This window comes from Vulpes lagopus, chromosome 7, assembly GCF_018345385.1.
Source record: "Vulpes lagopus strain Blue_001 chromosome 7, ASM1834538v1, whole genome shotgun sequence".
In the NCBI taxonomy this organism is placed as follows: domain Eukaryota; kingdom Metazoa; phylum Chordata; class Mammalia; order Carnivora; family Canidae; genus Vulpes; species Vulpes lagopus.
The window spans coordinates 2,924,737-2,944,461 of NC_054830.1; the positions used below are offsets into that span (position 1 = coordinate 2,924,737).

The 19,725-nt window shown below is 48.9% G+C and overlaps 2 protein-coding genes across 2 annotated transcripts in view; one reads left to right on the top strand and one right to left on the bottom strand.

Annotated features, from left to right (window-relative positions):
- The window catches only part of SH3GL1 (SH3 domain containing GRB2 like 1, endophilin A2), a 32,393-nt gene extending 26,444 nt beyond the window's left edge, over positions 1–5,949 (bottom strand). Inside the window, exon 1 of the mRNA XM_041761917.1 lies at positions 5,697–5,949. Coding sequence (XP_041617851.1) covers positions 5,697–5,741 — 45 coding nt within the window. The 5' untranslated portion in view covers positions 5,742–5,949. The remainder of the gene's footprint in view (positions 1–5,696) is intronic.
- Positions 5,950–8,605: 2,656 nt separating this feature from the next.
- CHAF1A (chromatin assembly factor 1 subunit A) overlaps positions 8,606–19,725 on the top strand; it is a 28,608-nt gene continuing 17,488 nt past the window's right edge. The window contains exons 1-3 of the mRNA XM_041760405.1: positions 8,606–8,874; positions 11,718–11,768; positions 12,571–13,436. Coding sequence (XP_041616339.1) covers positions 8,607–8,874; positions 11,718–11,768; positions 12,571–13,436 — 1,185 coding nt within the window. The 5' untranslated portion in view covers position 8,606. The remainder of the gene's footprint in view (positions 8,875–11,717; positions 11,769–12,570; positions 13,437–19,725) is intronic.

The following is a 19,725-nucleotide window of genomic DNA, read 5'->3' on the forward strand; positions in this document are numbered from 1 at the left end:
GCACTGGAAATCGGGAACAGAAGACTAGTTGACTTTCCTCTGGCCAATCCTCCACCCCCAACTTGCCACAGTGCCAAAACGTGCAACACACTCGCCTCCAAAATCCTACGGAGGAAACTGGCTACAGGGATCAGTTTCAAAATATCGGCAACAACAGAAGAGGAGGAGAAGGGCTAAGATGGGCCAGAGCAGAACTAATTGGCCTATGCCCTTGGGTCAAAGGCCACGGGACACACATGCCAGAGGCAAAGGGCAGGCCTCAGTAGGCCCTGTCACTGCATCAGAGCACTAAGTGTTTCCTCTGAGGGAAAAAGCAAGCAGATGCACATATGGACACCTGAAGGGCAAAGGAATGGGACAGCCCCCAATTTCTGAAACTGAGCAGGGAGACACTATGAAACCCCTAAGCTCAGTAACTCGCAGACTATAATTAAGTATCCTATGGCTCTGCCTTCACGCTGAGCCAAATAAGTAGGGAGAAGTGTACCTGGGCACGCTAACTGGTGTTTAATAAACACAGGGTTCTGAGTCAGACCTGAACTTGCCACCTCATGTTTGGCAGACACAGGTAGCGAATCAGAGTATGGTGCCCTCTTGGTCCTGGTTGTTAACAAGAATATGTGGGACTCTGCTTGGTTACAGAGTGCCTCCATGACTGTGGACAGTGGTCAGGTGAACTCAGTTTTACAGACAGGCCTGGAAAGTGGTAGGGTTTAAGGAGGTCCCAGGATCCCTCAGGGGAGGGCAGTCTCACACTTCTGTAGCTCCACAGTCCAGCCTAGAACACCAGGCTGGTTATTCTATCCACCCAGCAAGTTGGTGACCCAAAGCCCAGTGGGAAGAGGAACAGCTCTGGCCAGGGTCCCATAGGGTCTTCTTACAGAGGGAGTCAGGAGAGTTGCTTCCAGCAAAGTTGGACTTAACCAAGTTCCCATTACATATGGATATGGCCAATGGCCAAAGCCATTTCCACATCTGGTGCCCCAAGGCAGACGGTCTTCAGGAAGTTAGCCTGCAGCTGCTGAGCTCAAGGATCTGGGGCAGGGACCCCATTTCGCCTGTCACCTGTTATTCTCAGCACACAGGTTCCATGCTTTTGTTCATACTCAGGCAAAAGATCTACAAGTTCCAGACTTTTGTATCTAAGACCATTCCATGCTTATTACTTAACAGGCCAAACTCTTTGCTAGGAAATCAAAAGCCTAATTCCTCACAATAAGATTTTAAAAATAGTTCAGAGCAGGTAGTATCTGGGGACGTTCCAAACACCAACCATGTCCCCCCAGACAGTACTTATTCTAACAGGCTGGGGTCCCAGGTGCCCCAGCCCACTCCTCACCCCATGTCTTTCTACAAAGTCTGATCTTTCCTTCTGGGCACAAACCAGGGCCTAGCAAGCATCCAATGAATTTCAAAGCTATAGGAGGAGAATTTTCCTCCTAGCTCTGAAGGAACCAATCTTTCAGTTCAAACTCTCTCTCCCTCCTTTCAGGCCAAAAGAAAAAAAAAAAAATCCAGCCAGCACTCCAGGCAGCTGCCAGCTCTATCCCTAGTTACACTCTCAAATCTGGCCTGACCACAAGAATTATCAGAAACCAGCAAGCAGCTCAGGCCTGGAAATTAACATTGTATCACAATGAGAAGTGAACTTCCAAGTTTGGATCTCACTGTCAGGGTCCCCTTGCCTTCCTTAGTCCCCTAGAAACACGCAGATTCAAGCACCTCCGCCAGTTCTAGATGTACGTAAGTACCAGAGGGGCCCAAGGGCCCAGACAGACACCGCTTCCTTCTAGCACTTTCCCCTACAGATTCTTCACCAGGCCTCAGTCCAGCAGCGGCCAGCTCTTAACAAGAAGTAAAAGCGCGCGCAAACTTTCTACTCCAGCCCAAACCGACCTTATAAGAGACCTGAACATTTTCACTAGAGATGAACTGGCACGGAATTTGCCCAGATGCTGCCAGATTACTAATAACTCATTATTAATAACTCATTTGTTACCAGCATCATCAGAGAGATCAGAAACTTTTAATTAACATCATAGTCTCAGCTGCTAGAAACCAAGCCTCTCCATGCCCCACTCTCTCCCACATCCACTTCTCAATTTAGAAACAACACTGTTCTAAGCCTCTGAAATCAACCTGTTTCAAAGCATTGTTTCTCAACCTGGTGCCCCTGACATTTGGGGCCTAATAATTCTTTGTTGTGGGGAAGGCTGTCCTGTGTACTATAGGATGTTTAGCAACCACTCTTAGCCTCTACCCACTCAATACCAGGAGCACCCTTCTTCCCAAGTGCAGACAACGAAAAACCTTCTCAGACATTGCCAAACATCCCTGAAAGGGCACACGGAGTGGGGAGTGGGGAGGACTTGTCACCCCAGCTGGGTACTGATGCAAGCTTAGACCTTCTTAAAGATACCAGATGCCAAGGGATCCCTGGGTGGCGCAGTGGTTTGGCGCTTGCCTTTGGCCCAGGGCGCGATCCTGGAGACCCGGGATCGAATCCCACATCAGGCTCCTGCTGCATGGAGCCTGTTTCTCCCTCTGCCTGTGTCTCTGCCTCTCTCTCTGTCTGTGACTATCATAAATAAATAAAAATTAAAAAAAAAAAAAAAATAAAGATACCAGATGCCAAAGATACCCTGGAGTTCTAACAACTTGGGATCTGGATGCTGAGTTTCATGTAGGTGTTTATTTGTGTAGATGTGGTCATCCATGTTTTGAAAACTAAGAAAGGCAGGCAGCTACCACAAGAATGGCCCAGGTGAGATTTTTGTTGTTGTTCTATCGGGTTTTTGTTTTGGTTTAATTATCCCTGCTTTTCTCAAATCGTAAAGCAGGGTTTCTCAACCTCGGCACTACTGACATCTGGGCCCAAATAATTCTTGGTCGTGGGACTGCCCAGTGCGTTACATAGAGTGTTGAGCGGCATCCCTAGCCTCCACCTACTTGATTCTAATAGCAACCCAGGTTGTGACAACCTAAAATCTCTCTAGATATTTCCAATGTCTCCTAGAGAATAGAACTGGCCTTGGTTGACAACCACTATCCTATAGGAAGATATAAATGTCCCCACATTGTGCTCGCTTCGGCAGCACCTATACTAAATGTCCCCACATCATTTTGTGTAAAAAGAATAGTATGTTTATCCTTATGGCAGATAAATGAGACTAGTGGCTAAAAGCATACTGCCTGTCCACAAGGTGAGAGTTCAACAGATGTTAACCACTGCCTTATACTTTTCAACAGCCAACCCTACTCTAAGGACAAAAGGATGAAAATGGGTGTACTGAGGATAAGAAAAGAATCACACAAAGAGATGGACACGTTTGGATAAACAACAGAGATGCTGGGGGCCTGTGGAAACTATTGCAGAAGAGAGTGGAGCACAGCCAGCATGATTCTTGAGAGCACAACTCAGCAGAGGATTTATCAAGAATCCAAGACAGCCGCTCCCAGAGTAGGATGTGGCCATCACAGCAATTCTTTGGGATGGGCCTCAGAATGGCGAGATCACAAATTGGATCAGAACCAGCAGCTTATACTACACAGTGTCTTCCATTCAAGGTTTCCCTCACAGATTTGAATGCAGGACACCCCCCTACCCCCGCCCCCTCAAGAAAAAGCTCTGGTGGCCAGTCTGAGCAGCCTAGCCAGTTCCTCTAGCAGAGTGTGCTTGCTTGGGACAGTATGGCCCTCCAGCATGGGCCTTGAGAGCTAGGGGTTGGGAGGAGAGGGCTTCTCCTGCAGGAGGGACTACATCAAGGTCCAAGACAGCAAGCACCATCCCTAGTTGCTCTGGTCAAGCCCTGGTGGTCTGATGTCTGTTGGGCAGGGTCCAACCCAGGGCCAGGTCACTTAATTCTACCCTGCTGGGACAAAGGGCTGTACTCTCAGCAATAATGCCAGAACCCCCCCCCCCCCCCCCCCGATTAAGTGTCTCTTCCTCTAGGGGTTAGCCATCATCTGGGGTTTGCCCTAGATAAACACTAGCGTGGGGTCATGACTTTTTCCATCAAGGGGCAAAAGGTTCCAGCTGAGTTACTGTAGACTTATTTCTCTTCTCTCCTACTGAACTTTTCCAAATTGTGGGAAAAGCCCAGTTTGCCAGCAGGGCCCACACAATCCCTAAGATGGTCGCTCATTCCTCCACGGATTCTATCCACACAAAGTGCCCACCTACGGTTCTTAATCTGGGATGCGGGGATCAAGAGGATTCAAGAAATCTGGGGCTTCGTGGATCTGAAACTATAAACTGAATCTCCCACTTGCTCAGCTTTCTGGAGAGTGGATCCACAGCTTTCACCAGATTCTTGAGCAATGGGGCTGGGACATTCCAAAAAAACAAAACAAAACAAAACAAAACAAAACAAACAACAACAACAAAAAACCACCCTATACTTACTTGTCACGTGTAAAAACATACATACTCTCGGATTCAGCATTCTCCTTCTGGGAATTTATCTTATAAACCCAATCCCACCTCTGAGCAAAGATATTCACTGGCTATTCATTGTGTGTAGCACAAACTGACAGGAAACGATCCACACATACATCAACAGATGACTGGTCAAAATTTAACCAGTCCCCCAAAGTTAACTGGAATACCAGCACCCATTAAGATGATCAAAGAGAGGGGATCCCCGGGGCGGGGGGGGGGGGGTGCTCAGCGGTTTAGCATCTGCCTTCAGCTCAGGGTGTGATCCGGAGTCCTGGGGTCAAGTCCCACATCGGGCTCCCTGCAGGGAGCCTGCTTCTCCCTCTGCCTGTGTCTCTGCCTCTCTCTCTCTCTCTGTGTGTGTGTCTCTCTCATGAATAAATAAATAAAATCTTAAAAAAGAAAAGAAGATCAAAGAGATTCTAGGGGTATGCTCCAGGGCAGTGGCTCTGGGGTGGGGGCAGAAGGGGACATTTGGTAGCAGGGGGAGGTATGTGTGGTGTCAGGACTGGGGGGGGGGTGCTCCTGGCATCAAGCGGGTGGGGCCAGGGATGCCCCTCATCGCCCCCACAGTGCCCAGGGCAGCGCGGTCTGAGGCGGAGAATTCCAGCTCTAGCGTTATCTCCGAACACATGGAACGGAAAACCGAAAAAGCCGAAGCACAAAGGGCTACACAGACCACGGTACCACCGTGTGCGTGTGCGTGTGCGTGTGCGTTTTTCTAGGAAAGGTGTAACCGATCTTCGGAAAAGATGCCGATGCCCCGGGGGACTGGAGGCGGAAGCGGGGCTTTCCCCTCCACCCTTTCCCAACTTTGTAGCGGGTCCATCAAAAGGGGTTTTCGTTTGTTTGTTTTGGAGAACGGCTGCGGACGCCAAGTTTCCCTGCCCCCGGGCTCTCTGGCAGGAGTCCCGTGTCGACAGCCTCAGGGCAGTGTCTTCCTCGCCCGCTCCGGGCCCGTCTACGCGAGGGAAGGCGACAGCGTCCGGGTCCGCGTCCCGGGGCGCCGCCGCCCCTCCCCGGGGTCTGCCCACCCTCCCGGGGAGACCCGAGCCCACATGGCGGGCGGGCCTGTGGGCCGCCTCGCCGGCAGCCGCCGTCCCTCCCGGGCGGGAGACCCCCTCAGCGGACGCCGCGCGCCGACGCCGCGCCTCCGGAGCCGGCGGCCCCCTCACGAGCCACGTCGGGCCCGGCCGGGTCCCGACTCCGCACAGCCTGGGGGCGCGGCGCCAGCTCCCCCGCCTCGGCCGCCGCTCACCTGGCTCGCCTTGTAGAACTGCTTCTTCAGCCCCGCCACCGACATGCTGCCTCCCGCCGCAGGGGCTCCCGCCCGGACCCAGCGAACCGGAGGGACCGCGCAAGCGACAGGCTCCCGGGCGCCGCCGATACCCCGCGCGCCTCAGCGGGCCCCGTCGGCGCTGCCTCCACCGCGCTCTCGCCAGCTCCGCGCCCGCCCCGGCGCCGCCTCAGGCCCCTCGCGCGCCCGCGCGGCCAGGATATTACATGGCAACCGCACACTTCCGGTGCCGGCCTGCGCGCGCCCCCGGCCCCGGCCCCGACCGCGCACGCGCGCCCCCTGCCGGCCGGAGAGCGCACGCGCACGCGCACGTCTTGCCCTCTCCCCTCCCCCGCTATGAGGCCGCCTCCGACAGCGAGCCGACAGGAACGAGCCTAGAGAGACCCTGGAGGCTACAGCGCCTCCTGGCGGCCCGGAGGTAGTCCTAGCGTTTTAGGAAAGGCGCTTAAATCCTGGAGAGGTTGGGAGGCCGGGTTTGTAAATCAGACGTCGTTCGCTAATCTCAGTCGACCCAATTCTCTGTGCATTTAGTCCCTTCCACACGCACCGCCTTCAGCCCTGCCACGTGCTCATCCATTTAGTTGCCCTAGTACGACATCAGGGTGTCCCTTTATTGCTTTTCTATCCCCCTGGCCTCCCTGCCCAGGCCAGACTATCGCACCCAGTCTCCTCGCTGGTATGCCCACCTGCAGGTTTCCCCTCCAATTTTCCCCCTTAAAAATACTCAGAGGGACGCCTGAGTGGCTCAGCGGCTGGGCATCTGCATTCGGCTCAGGGCGTGATCCCGGGTGCAGGGATCAAGTCCCACGTCGGGCTCCCTGTGAGAACCCTGCTTCTCCCTCTGTCTGAGTCTCTGCCTCTCTCTCTGTGTTTCTCATGAATAAATGAGTAAATTCTTAAAAAAAAAAAAAAAAGATGCTCTATAACAAAATGTATATCACATTAGTCTACTATCCTCACAATACACTCTCAACTTCGTAGCATGGCCTTACAAAGCTTACAAATTTTGGCTCCATCAACTCTTCTGACTTCAGCTCTCTTCCTCTTCTATAACCCATGATCCCTGTTTACTGTGGGCCTTTTCTAAGGTTGTTCTTTTCTGGCACATTTTCCCCCAATCTCCCCTCCCCCGCCCCCCATCCTTTGTGCATAAAAGAGAAATCTGTTGGGAATGTCACCTCTTTCAGGAAATTCAGTTTTATACATGTTAATTGATTTTTGTTTTTTATATCAATTGTTATTGAATTAACTGGAAGTTAATAATAAATTGGAATGGATAAATTAATCTGAAAAGAGGAACAAGAAAGTGGCTAGAGCTAACGTGCTTGCAACTTCAGTGCTGAAATCTGACAGATCTGGGTGCTCTTCTGAAGCAGAAGATTGCTAGAAGTTTCCAAATGCCTCAACAGAAGGTACTGGACTAGATGGATGATTATTTCAGATTATGTATGCCACAAATCTCCCTCCCTAAGATCCTGATGGGGCTGTTACGAATAGTTTGTTTGTTTTTTGATTCCCCATGTGATTCTGAAAGGCACTCTGAATGGTGACCTACTGGTTTCAATCATTGCAAAATGCCAGAATGTCATGATTCATACGGGGAAACTCAGGCATTGAGTAAGACATGACTTGTCCAAAGTGATTTTAATCTGAACTCCCTATTTCTCCACATTGCTTCCAAACAATTCAGCTTTAATTATCCAATCTATAAATTCAATAGAATTCTAAACTTGATCTAAATTTCATCTTCTTTCCTCACTTCTCTGCTTGACAGATTAATTGGTGCTACAGAAAACCAACTCTAGGACGCCTGGGTGGCTCAGTGGTTGAGCGTCCGCCATCAGCTCAGGTCAAGATCCTGGGGTCCTGGGATCAAGTCCCCCTTTGGGCTCCTCGCAGGGAGCCTGCTTCTCCCTCTGCCTATGTCTCTGCCTATCTCTGTCTCTCATGAATAAATTCACAAAATCTTGAAGAAAAAAAAACCAACTTGAAGGCTCACAGGTTGACACTGAACGTCTGTGTTCCATGTGAAGCTTGTAATCAAATGGAGTTTATGCATTTGCTCATCTATTTATTGAGCCCTTGCTAAATGCATCAATCATGGAGAGGTACTGGGGATACAGAAATAAATTATTCCTCCTCTCTTGGAGCTGGTGACAAAGACACATACTAAATCAAATAACACGCTAATAAAAAAAAATAAGCTGTAATTGCTTCAGAAAAAAAGAACTGCAAGGGAAAAAAGGGCGGGGGCGGAAAAAAAGGGGGGGGGAAGAACTGCATTGTAGGAACTTCACCTTGTTGAGGACAGGGAAAGGCTCCCCAAGGTGCACATCTAAGATCTGAAAGTTAGGTTGAAACTAGCCACGAAGAGAGCTGCGGAAAGTTTTCTAGGTGAGGAAAGACCGTGTGCAAAAATGCTGAGGATAAAACCACAAAGATCCATTTCATTCATTCCCTCTGAATATGTTTGGTGCGCATTAAATGCTTCTAGAGCGCTGCACAGAATCTATTTAACTTATTTTCTCATAAAAAGGCATTTATAATTTTGCTACTGATGATACTCAGCCAACATCCAACGAGGATCAACTACAAGCCTCGCTCCTGCTCTAAACCAGTTTCAGATTGTCACCCACCACCCTACGTAGAACGTTTCGTCATGACGTAAGAGCTGGCCCTCCCTCCTCCTGCCGACCTATCCCACGCGCTCAGCCAATCACAGGGCGGAACTCTCAGTTTGACAGCTTCCGCCTCCAATCGCAGGGCACCTCTTCCCCGCCAATGACCGGCGGCCTAGAGGAAGCCCCGGTCCTCCGCGGGAATATCAATAGGGGAACCCTGGGAGGAATGGAAGACGCGGCTCTCGCGAGGATGCTCCCGGCGCTCCCTTCTTCCCGAGGCGGGTTGTCACGTGACGCAGCCTCGTCCAATCGCCGCGCGGCCTGCGGGGGTCGCCGCGGTTCCCGCCAAATACGAGCTCGGCGGCCGCGGCAGCAGCGGCGCGGGCGGGAGGGCGAGCGGCAGTGGCCGCCTGAACGGAGCCCGCGCCTCCGCCGCCTGAGGGGAGCTCTAGCCGCCGCCGGGGCGATGCTGGAGGAACTGGAGTGCGGGGCGCCCGGCGCCAGGGGAGCGGCCGCAGGTCGGTTCGGGTCCGCGCCGAGGGGAAGGGGGGGCGCGGCGCGCGGCCTGCGCAGGCCGAGAGGCGGCGGTTGGGGGCGGACGGACCTCCCGGCCTCGGGCCCGCTCCTCGTCGGCGGCCGTTGGGTCGGTGCGGCCGTTACGGTCGGAGCTAGGGTCTGGCGACCCGAAGGGCTCCCTCCTTGACGTTATTGTTGCGGCCGCGACCATTTTTCTTCCGGCGCTTTGGCTTCAGTTAGTCCTTGCGAGGCTCTTTTTTTCCCCCTGTGCTGACGGGTCGGTGTGGCCCGGGGGGTGGAGACTGAGGCCCCGCGAGGCGAAAGGGCTGCCTTTGCAGGTTGCCGAATGCGTCTGTGTCCCCCGAGCAAGTTGGACCGTGCAGCGGCCCTCTGGCCGGGTGGGGAAACTGAGGCCCGGGGGCACATGAGCTCGGGGACCAGACAGCTGCATCTGCGGGTCAGGGCACGCCCAGGTAAGAGGTTTGGGTGGTGGGATCGCCAGGGAGATGCGACTCCCGGCTTCTTGATCCCGCTCGCTCTGCGGGGTGAGGACCTGTCTTCCCCTCCCCCACCCCACCTTGGGAGGGGGCTTTCTAGCACCCGGTGGGGACCTCCGAAACGGGCGATGGTGAACGGGCGATGGTGAACCAGGCCGCCTGTCTGCCTTGCTTGACTCCCATTTTGTCCCTGGCACTTGCACAGTGCTTGGCACAGAGTACAAGTTGGTTGGCTGAATTAGGGGTTGACAGGGAGATAGTTACTCCACCCCAGGGTCTCTCAACCTGGCCACTGTTGACATTTGGGGCTGCCCTGTGCACTGTAAGGTGTCGGGCAGCATCCTTGGCCTCCACCCGTTAGACCCTAGTAGCAAACCGTTTTCCCTATTTGTGAGGACCCAGAATGTATCCAACCAAGCATTGCCAAGGTGCCCTGGGAAGGGTTGCAGAATCGCCCCCTCCCTGTAGCTGAGAACCACTGCTCCAGTTGTTTCCAGACTTTGAAATTTCACAGAGACATAAAATTCCCATCAGTAAAGTTGGAACCGATTGTCATGGGCCGTCGTTTGATCCAGTAACAACGTTTAATTTAGAAATGTAAAAAGCACTACTTTGCGGTGACCATTCTACCATACAAGGAAGGGGTGTTTTAATGCTACGTAAAATTAGGAGGCGTGTAATCTCATAATAAAGAGCGTTTGGTAACTTTAGACACGAAGTGTGTGTGAATGGTATGTGTACCTTTGAACAGTTGGGATCTCTGGGTAGGCTGTTCCTTTATGTTGACCCGAGGTAGCTTCTAGGCTTAGGTCACTGTGTTCCACTTGTTTCAACACTGGTGACTCAGGGCCACACTAGTGAATACTTGTGGTTGACCTAAAACTACATTTAAATAGGTAGAGATTATGTATACTTTGGTTGAAAGGTGAAATTATGTCTTTAGTAACTAAGGACTTAAAAGGGTATTGAAATGGGTAGAAAGGAAATGTGAATCCTCAGGGTATTTGTATTCCAAGCATAGGGGGGTAGGCGAGAGCAGTTTCATCTGCTGAGTTTTTTTAGAAACTTTGAAAAAAAAAAAAGAAGAAGAAATAAAGAAACCTTGATCTGCTTTTTAAAAATACTCACTTGTATGTATTTTTTTACAAAACATGTAGATTGCCCCAAATAACTAACCTAGGTTTTTTGTAAGACAGATCTCCTAGCAGGTGTCATTTTCTAAATTTATTTTAACCAATTTAAGGATGTTTTTCCAAAGACTTAGTTCTATTTACAGTCATTCCTGTATCAGCTTCGATATTATTAAATGCTTTTTTTGAAATTTTTTTTTTTCATGCAGGAAAACATTCTCCCTTGTTTCTTCACTTCAGCTCCAGCCTGGCAGGCTCAGTATGCTTTGAATTGTTTTACCTGTATAGGCTCTATTTTTTTTTTTTTAAGATTTTATTTATTAATTCATGAGAGACACACAGAGGCAGAGACACAGGCAGAGTGAGAAGCAGGCTTCCCATGGGGAAGCCCAATGTGGGACTCGATCCCGGGACTCCAGGATTGTGACCCGAGCCAAAGGCAGACGCTTAACCACCGAGCCACTCAGGTGCCCCAGCGTATAGGCTCTATTTTGAAAGAAAATAAACCATATTCTGATTTTGCACATTTGGTGGTGGGGATGGGTTGATTGGAGGAGGACATTTTGGGGTCATTAATTGTGAAATCGGTAACGCAGTGTTTTCTGTCATCTGTACTCGTTCCCTTTCTCTCTCTCTCTTTTTTTTTTTTTCCTTAAGATTTTAAGTAATTTCTGTGCCCAGTTTGGGCTTGAACTCACAATTCTGAGATCAAGAGTTGCATGGTCTACAGACTGAGTCAACTAGGTGCCCCGTCATTCCCCTTTTCACTGTCCCTGTTACTGTGCTCATTGGTGTCCCACTATGTGCCAGTTCTGAGCTACGTGCGAAGGGTACAGTGTGGAACAAGTCTCCCATTGTGTTGGGAAGGGGGGAGACGTCATGTAAGTTTCAGAACGATAATCACCACATGAAGATGAGAAGGAGTGAGAGAGTTGAGAGCAGAATTTCTCAACCTAGTAACATTTTGGGCAGATAATTCTGTCGTGGGTGCCATCCTGTGTATTTTAGGATATTTAGCTGTATCTCTGTCCTCTACCCACTAGACACCTCCCCCCTCATGACAACCAAAAATGTCCCTAAACATTGCACCCCATGGTGGGGGTGCCATAATCACCCCTATTGGACAACCACTTTGGACATGTTAGGTGTTGCATATTTATTTACTGCTTCATTATTTCCAACTTTTAATAACCTATCCTTTGACATTTTCATTCACAGCCATGGATTGCAAAGACAGACCAGCTTTTCCAGTCAAAAAGTTAATACAAGGTAACTTTCTGGGAAGGTGTTAAATACTGTTCCTAATTTATATCCTTCATTGTCTCATCAGTTGTATTTTTAATTTCCTTTGAGCAGAGGTCTTCTGCTGGGGTCCTCAGCAGAAGCCTCAAGGGCTGGGGGGAGATTAATGGTTGCATCTTCCAATCAGAACCTTGGGAACCCATGTGATTATGTTACTGTTTTCTTAGGTTCCCAGGAGCACATCTAGTGGTTATTGCCTTTACTAGGGTTTCTCTACTTCAGCATTATTGACATTCTGTAATTTTTTGTCAGGATATGGGGCTGTCCCATATATTGTAGGGTTTAGCAGCGTCCCTGGTCACTCACCTAAATCATGATGACCAATAATATCGCCAGACATCCCTGGCAGGGACAGCTGCCCCTGGTTGAACCACCATTGTACAGGAAGATAAATGTGTTCAAATCCTTTTGTGTGAAGAGTGGTTGGTATTTTTACCCTTAGGCTAGATTAGCTAAGTGACTATATACAAAACTAAGGCTTCTGGTTTTTAAAACTTGGTATCTCGTTCCCCTGTAGCAGCTTTCCTCCTCCTATGATGACTGATAGCAAGTTTGGTGTTGAGGGGAGTCATAGGAAGAGCAACAGTCTCTGAGGGGCAGGGGCAAACTTGAACCCAAGGGCATGAGTGGTTTACAGAAATCCCCATCTGCCGGCCCCACCTCCATCCCAGCAGGTTGATACTTGTTGAGCATTTGGAATATTCAATTATTGATGGGCTGTTGCTCTTCACACTTTCCCTGTAAAGATGGCCTCCTCTCTATGTTTCAGCTCGTCTGCCCTTCAAGCGCCTGAATCTTGTCCCAAAGGAGAAAAGCGAGGACGGGTCGGATGACATGAGGAGCTCTGAGGGCACTCCTGCACAAAGTCAAGTACCTGATGTGGAGACCTCTTTGGATACCTTGGAGAACAACTGTCATTCGGGTTCTGATATAGATGGTAGTCCAAAACTTGTCAATGGGAAGGGTCCCTTAGATAACTTTTTAAGAAATAGAGTCAAAACCAGAATTGACCAGACCATGGTCATCATTGATTTGACGGAGGACTCAAGTGACCAACTGGATGATGTTGTGGCCCACAGTAAACTAAATTCTGCAGCCTCTGCCTCCGAGGAGGCTGTAAGCAGAGTCAGAGAAGAAGCTGGAGGTGACAGGGGGCTGCTGGAGGCCAGTATGGAGGATGAGCTGACGTGTCCTGAAGAGACCCTTTCAGACACTCCGTGCAAAACAGAGAACGAGGGTGCTGGCTCAAGGGGCACAGAGAGGAGTGGAGATGGGCAGAAAGGCTCACCCCCAAGCTGTCGTGTGCTGACGGGTGGTCCAAGAACATGCTTCGAGAAGGACCAGGATGGTTGGAGTGAAGCTGGGGGCATTTTTTTCAAAGGGAAGGTGCCTGTGGTGGTCTTGCAGGATATCCTGGCTGCGAAACCTTCTCAAGCCAAGTCTCCAACGACACCTGCACACCAGGGCATGCCCTCTGAGAGTGAGATGCTGGAGTCTGGCCCTGAAGAAGACTCTGTTCTTAGCCACTCATCCCGGGGTTCTTCCTCTCCTAGCAGCTCACCTGAGGGGCAGTCTGCTTCCAGAAAGCAGCACAGCAGTCCCAGGCCCTTCCCCTCCTCCACACCTATCCGCAGAGTAAGTATCTCTGCTGAATGCCAGTGTGGCAGTGCTGACGGGATTCAGCCTCTTGCTCTTCACCTGGGAATACTGTGTCACTCAGGTGTTTGGTGGCTAAGCAGGCCACAAACAATTCTTTTGGTATCAAAAAACCACTAGTGGTGTTCTGTTAAATGTGCATTGTGATGTACCGGTGGCCCTGTTAATCACCAGTGTGTAAAATGTCTTCTGTGAACTGTCATCTAGGTAGCCATGGTTGTTCACACCTAATGAGTGGTGCTAGTCAACTTAGTACTTTTAATTAGGAACGCTTTATAAGCAGGCAGCTGTGACCCCTCGTGTCACATGTTAGCTCCCTCCAGTTTTCCTTGCCATTCCAACACAGGCTTGTAAGGGTGTTGATGGTAAAGAGTCAGGCAGCATTGGTGAAGAGACCCCAAGACAGCAGGAGAAATAAAATGGGGATTCCGTAGGTTCGGTTCTTGTCAGCCTAGCCACACATCTGAAAAACCTCACCCCAGAGCAACAAGAATAAAAAGAAAACCTGGCACCATTTTTAAGGACCACAGAAGGATGACTTAGGAAATGCTTGTTTCTATTACTGATTTGTAATTAGCACAATGGCAGCAGGGTCTTATGGGTAAAACAGATAAAATCAGTCAAGAATCCAGAAATGTGTTTAATTAACAGTGTTCTTTGTTTTGGGTATTTTGGTTTTTGTTTTTCTGTTTTTTTGTAGAATTTTTGTGTACATTGCATTTTTGTATGTAAGATCAGATTCTGGGTTGGATCATTCAATCTGTACTTTATCTGCTTGATTTGACCTTCATTACTTTCTGAGATTTGATCTCTAAGGGACTAATTTTTCTAGATGATTCTATGGCTTTTATCTCCTGAAGAGTTTAGAAAAAAAGAAAAAATGACTTTCTTTTTAAGTTTTCGAAGTGTCAAGAGTGGAGCGATCTGTTTTTCTTGTAGATGGAGATACATTTTTAAACTTCCACCTGAGCCATTATTCAGTCTCTTAGAATCAGAGTTGAAGAGTGCATTTTTGCCGCCAGCTATCTTTCTTGGTCTGGCCAATTGCTTGAAATTCTTCCAGACTGCTGTTTCTGTTTTTTTTTTTTTTTTTTTAAGATTTTATTTATTTATTCATAGAGGCACACACACAGAGAGAAAGAGAGAAGCAGAGACACAGGCAGAGGGAGAAGCAGGCTCCATGCAGGGAGCCCGACGTGGGACTCCATCCTGGGTCTCTGGGATCACGCCCTGGACTGAAGGCGGCACTAAACCGCTGAGCTACCCGGGCTGCCTTGCTGTTTCTATTTTGTCGAAAGCCTCTGTCGTATGACATATTTAAAGCCAGTTAGCCTAGAAAACGGGACATGTGTACATGTGTTTCATTCTTAAGCACTTTTTAAAAATTTATTCATTAGAAACACAAGAGAGAGGGATCCCTGGGTGGCGCAGCGGTTTGGCGCCTGCCTTTGGCCCAGGGCACGATCCTGGAGACCCGGGATCGAATCCCACATCAGGCTCCCGGTGCATGGAGCCTGCTTCTCCCTCCGCCTGTGTCTCTGCCTCTCTCTCTCTCTCTCTCTGTGACTATCATAAATAAATAAAAAATTAAAAAACAAAAAAAAACAAAAAAAAGAAACACAAGAGAGAGGGAGAGACATAGGCAGAGGGAGAAGCAGGCTCCCTGCGGGGGGCGGGAGGGGGGAGCCCTATGCCAGACAGATCCTGGGATTCTGAGATCACACCCTGAGCCCAAGGAAGATGCTCAACTCCTGAGCCACTGAGGTGTCCGTTAAGCACTTTTTTTTTTCTTTTTTAAGATTTTACTTATTTATTCATGAGAGACCGAGAGAGAGAGAGAGAGAGAGAGAGAGAGAGAGAGAGGCAGAGACACAGGCAGAGGGAGAAGCAGGCTCCGTGCAGGGAGCCCGATGTGGGACTCGATCCCAGGTCTCCAGGATCGAGGCAGACGCTCAGCCCCTGAGCCACCTGGGCTGCCCCAAGCACTTCATTTTTTAAGTTTGTTTTTATGCCCAGAGCCAAGCCCAAGAATCCCAAGAATTGGGAAGTGACATAGTTAGCCATTGTTATGAAACTTTTTTTTTTTTTTTAAGATTTTATTTATTTAGGAGAGACAGAGAGAGGGGCAGGCTCCATGCAGGGAGCCTGACGTGGGACTCGATTCCAGGACTCTAGGATCACGCCCTGGGCTGAAGGCAGGCGCTAAACCCCTGAGCCACCCAGGGATCCCCAACAATTTTATTTCTGTCTGCTGGCCCTCAGGGCACTCAGGACAGCTGAGCAGGTGAACTGAGTATAGTCACTTAGATCCTGCATCTGATTTGCCGGGTCTTACTCTGAACACAGGCTTAGAGCTCTGAAATGCTCTAGAAGGCAGTGTTATCACATGGCTTGGCAAATAATTTACACTGAGTGGTGAAGGTTCAGACCACCCCAGAGCCTGTGGCAGAAATCTGCGGCTACCACCCACAGATGGGCTGGTCCATCACAAGAATGGAAGTAGAGCCCCTTGATGGTCATTGACACCAAGTGATCATCAGGTGCCTCTGGGTGCTTTGAGAGTGAGACTCCTTGAGGGAGTGGCTGGAGACAGACCACTTGCAGCCACAGGCACAGCCTTTTACTTTATCTCCTATCTCCCCCCTCCCCCCCCAGCAGGAGTTTCTCGATTTGCTGGTTGGTTTTGTGTTTGGTGTCAACTAACATCTCCTAGGGGGGAGGGGAGTCAGGGTTTTCCTGATGCTTAGGAGTGTAGAGAATATTTTTGTTTTTCCACTTTTCCTCCACCTCCTCCTTTCCAAGTTGTAGCTAGAACCTCACTGGAAGCTTACATGTTGTTTCATGTTACTAAGCAACATGTTTGGTTTTAGTTGGGTCTGGTAGTCCTGGAGTTAGTACCATAAAATCACCGCTGCATTTGGAATCCCTAGGCATTCTCTGATCCTCTATTGTGTGTGTGTGTGTTTCCCTTCCAAGGAACTTGTTAAATGCAGATCCTGCTGTTTCTTCCCAGGGAGTCTGATCTAGTCCGCCCAAAGAGCTTCTTCAGTTCTATTTTGTTTTTTAAAGTACTCCAGGGGTTCTAGAGAATCTCAGTTTGAAAAAATTATTTAGGAACACCAGTTTTAGATAATTCAGGGTCTTCTGACTGGCCAAACAGTGACTATTTAGCATTAGAGCATTTTACCATTTGGTATAGAACCATTTCGGAGTTTGCATTTTAGCTGTGTAATTCAGCCTGCCTTATTAGTGATTCAAGATTTTTTTTTTTTCATACTTGATGATGTTGATGCAGCTGTGTTACTGGAATCTCTGCATCTATACAAATAAACCCAGATCGCTGGAACTTTTCCATGTATAACTGAAATTACACAAGTATTAAGTTCTTCATTTTTTTTTTTTTAATTTTTATTTATTTATGATAGTCACAGAGAGAGAGAGAGAGGCAGAGACACAGGCGGAGGGAGAAGCAGGCTCCATGCACCGAGAGCCCGACGTGGGATTCGATCCCGGGTCTCCAGGATCGCGCCCTGGGCCAAAGGCAGGCGCCAAACCGCTGCACCACCCAGGAATCCCCTAAGTTCTTCATTTTTTAAAAGATTTTATTTATTTATTCATGAGAGACACAGAGAGAGAGAGGCAGAGACACAGGCAGAGGGAGAAGCAGGCTCCATGCAGGGAGCCTGACACAGGACTCGATCCCCCGTCTCCAGGATCAGACCCTGGACTGCGAGCGGCGCTAAACCGCTGTGCTACCGCCAAACCGCTGTGCCACTGGGGCTGCCCAGTTCTTCATGTTCTAATGGAAGCGTGACAATCTCAGACCTCCCAGGAGGTTCTCATTATTTCACATTTCTCTGTGTGGTGTCTGTGAGAGATCTCTTGGGGAATACACAGTATCATTTTGTTTCTTTATGTGAGCCATGTGTTGTAAATATGTTTCTTTTTCATTCTTGAGTGTCTTCCACTATGGCCTGGGAAGATCTCTTGTCAGTTGCCATGTCCTGTGTCCAGCTTGTAGAATCATTCTCATTGGTGGATGTTTCCATTGTCTTTAATTCTCAGCCTTGACAGAATAACTGTAATGAGCTTTCTACATGTTTCCTTGGGCTGTTGTTAGATAGCATATCCAGCTCCCAGGTTAATCTTGCCTGCTTGCTCTCCATCACGGCTGGAGCAGTTGAGTTCTATCTCTTCCCGGCTGCTATCTCTCCCCTGCCGGTAAGTTTTTAGCTGCTTCTGTTGCCTGCCCACCTCTCCTTACCTCATTCGCTGCTGCTGCTGCTGAGCTAAGAAACTAGATCTCCTTATATGTAAAATCAGACCAAGTGGCTCTGAGAGGATCCTGCGAAATAAAGTGCAAGGATATTCATGCACATAGTTAAATCAATCTTGACGACATGGGATAGGTGATATGTGTATTTTAGCTTCCTTCTGGGATCTTGGGTCTTGTTTTTGGCAGCTGAGTTCCAGATAGGTAACACATGTGGCCTCTACTTGGCAAGAGTTCCATAAACACTTGTGTCACACATATCAAGAAGATAACATTTCAGACCTGTAAGGCCCACCTGAGTGCCTAGTGAAACAGTAGATATTAGTTCTGCATGAAATCATAATTGCTCTGGTGGTTGGAGATCATTAGCTGGCTCCTGGGAATCATGTCAATTCTGCTGTGCCTGGACTCCCAGCAAGGGAGGCATTGTAAAAGGCACTGATTCTGCATCTGAAATTCACCAAATGTGGGCGAGACTGTGTTTTCCCTTCAAGTGCCCTCGCTTGGGAGTGGGAGTGGCAGTCACATTCGGTACTGTAAGTTTGAATGCAAAGGACAACAACAGGTATAGTAACTTGCAGATTCTGCTCTTGAATCTTTTGTGGTGGGGATGAAGTCCAGAGATGTGACAGGCATAGTGGACTCTCGAGAGGCAGATCCTTTTTCTCAAGCCCTTGGTAAAACCGCTTTGGTAACAGACAGGCTTGAGCATCCCCGCACAATGTTGGTGGCTTTTGACAAGGTCCTGCGGCATGTGGCTTTCATAAGACTGCTCACCCATGTCCTAAGGGAAGGCTTAATCCAAAAAATTCAGTGTGTCCCAAATAAGAAGGATGTCTTCTTGAATTTATTAACCTTTAAGTTTTATTCTGTAAGAGATCTTAGGCTTTCTCAGATGGAGAAACCCTTGCCACCTAGCTTTTGTCCGTATGTCAGAGCATTTTAAGAGAAATGGGCCTTTGATTTTTTCAACACTTTAGTCTTACATTTTGGCTACCTTTCTGAGTCTCAAAGGAGTCTGGAAAGTTCATGTTTTTCCAGTCTGCACTCTCTCTCCCCACCGATGATTTAGTTTTCAGAATTTCCTGCTCTGGAGGTAGCTTAGGCTAGTAGTCTGAACTTGTTCCTGCTCAGTGTGGTGAGTGAATCAAGCAGTGTGTCTTGGTGAGTCCCTGCAACCCGAGTTCACTTGACAGAAGGGCAGTAGAGAATGTTGTGCTTTAGGATGCAGGGGTCCTAGACCAGATCACCACCTCTGGCAAGCTGACCTTATTTCCTGAACATTTGCTCCACATTTCAGAAAGCAGGGAGTACACATTGGTGGCTCATGGGAATCCAACCAATAGATGTTTTATTTGATTTACAGTGATTTTAGATGTTACCTACAAAATATAGATAAAATTCCCAATATCAGCCCCTCTTAGAAAAATCGGAAGGGGCAGCAGTGCCGGGCACTACTTGCCAGTAAGAGCCCTGTCCTTTTTTTTTTTTTTTTTTTTTTAATTTTTTTTTAATTTTTTTTTTTTTAAGATTTTATTTATTTATTCTTGAGAGATAGAAGGAGAGACAGAGCCAGAGACACAGGCAGAGACAGAGCCAGAGACACAGGCAGAGGGAGAAGCAGGCTCCATGCACCGGGAGCCCGACGTGGGATTCGATCCCGGGTCTCCAGGATCGCGCCCTGGGCCAAAGGCAGGCGCCAAACCGCTGCGCCACCCAGGGATCCCAAGCCCTGTCCTTATTGGACAGGGTGCATCCTCTGTCCTCCATGACAAACCCTTCTCCACGTTACCTGCCTGATGCCAAAGCTGGCTCTCCACTGCCATTTAGGTTTGAGCCTACCCTGTTTCTTCTGTGCTTGGCCCCCTTCATTTTTGTGATCTATCTCCCCAGTCTCCTGTTTGTCCCTAGATGCATGCACATGTTCATTGGCCTTCATGATCCCACTATGACATGTTGGTTTTTTGGTTCTGTTTGGTGGGAACTGGTCACTGG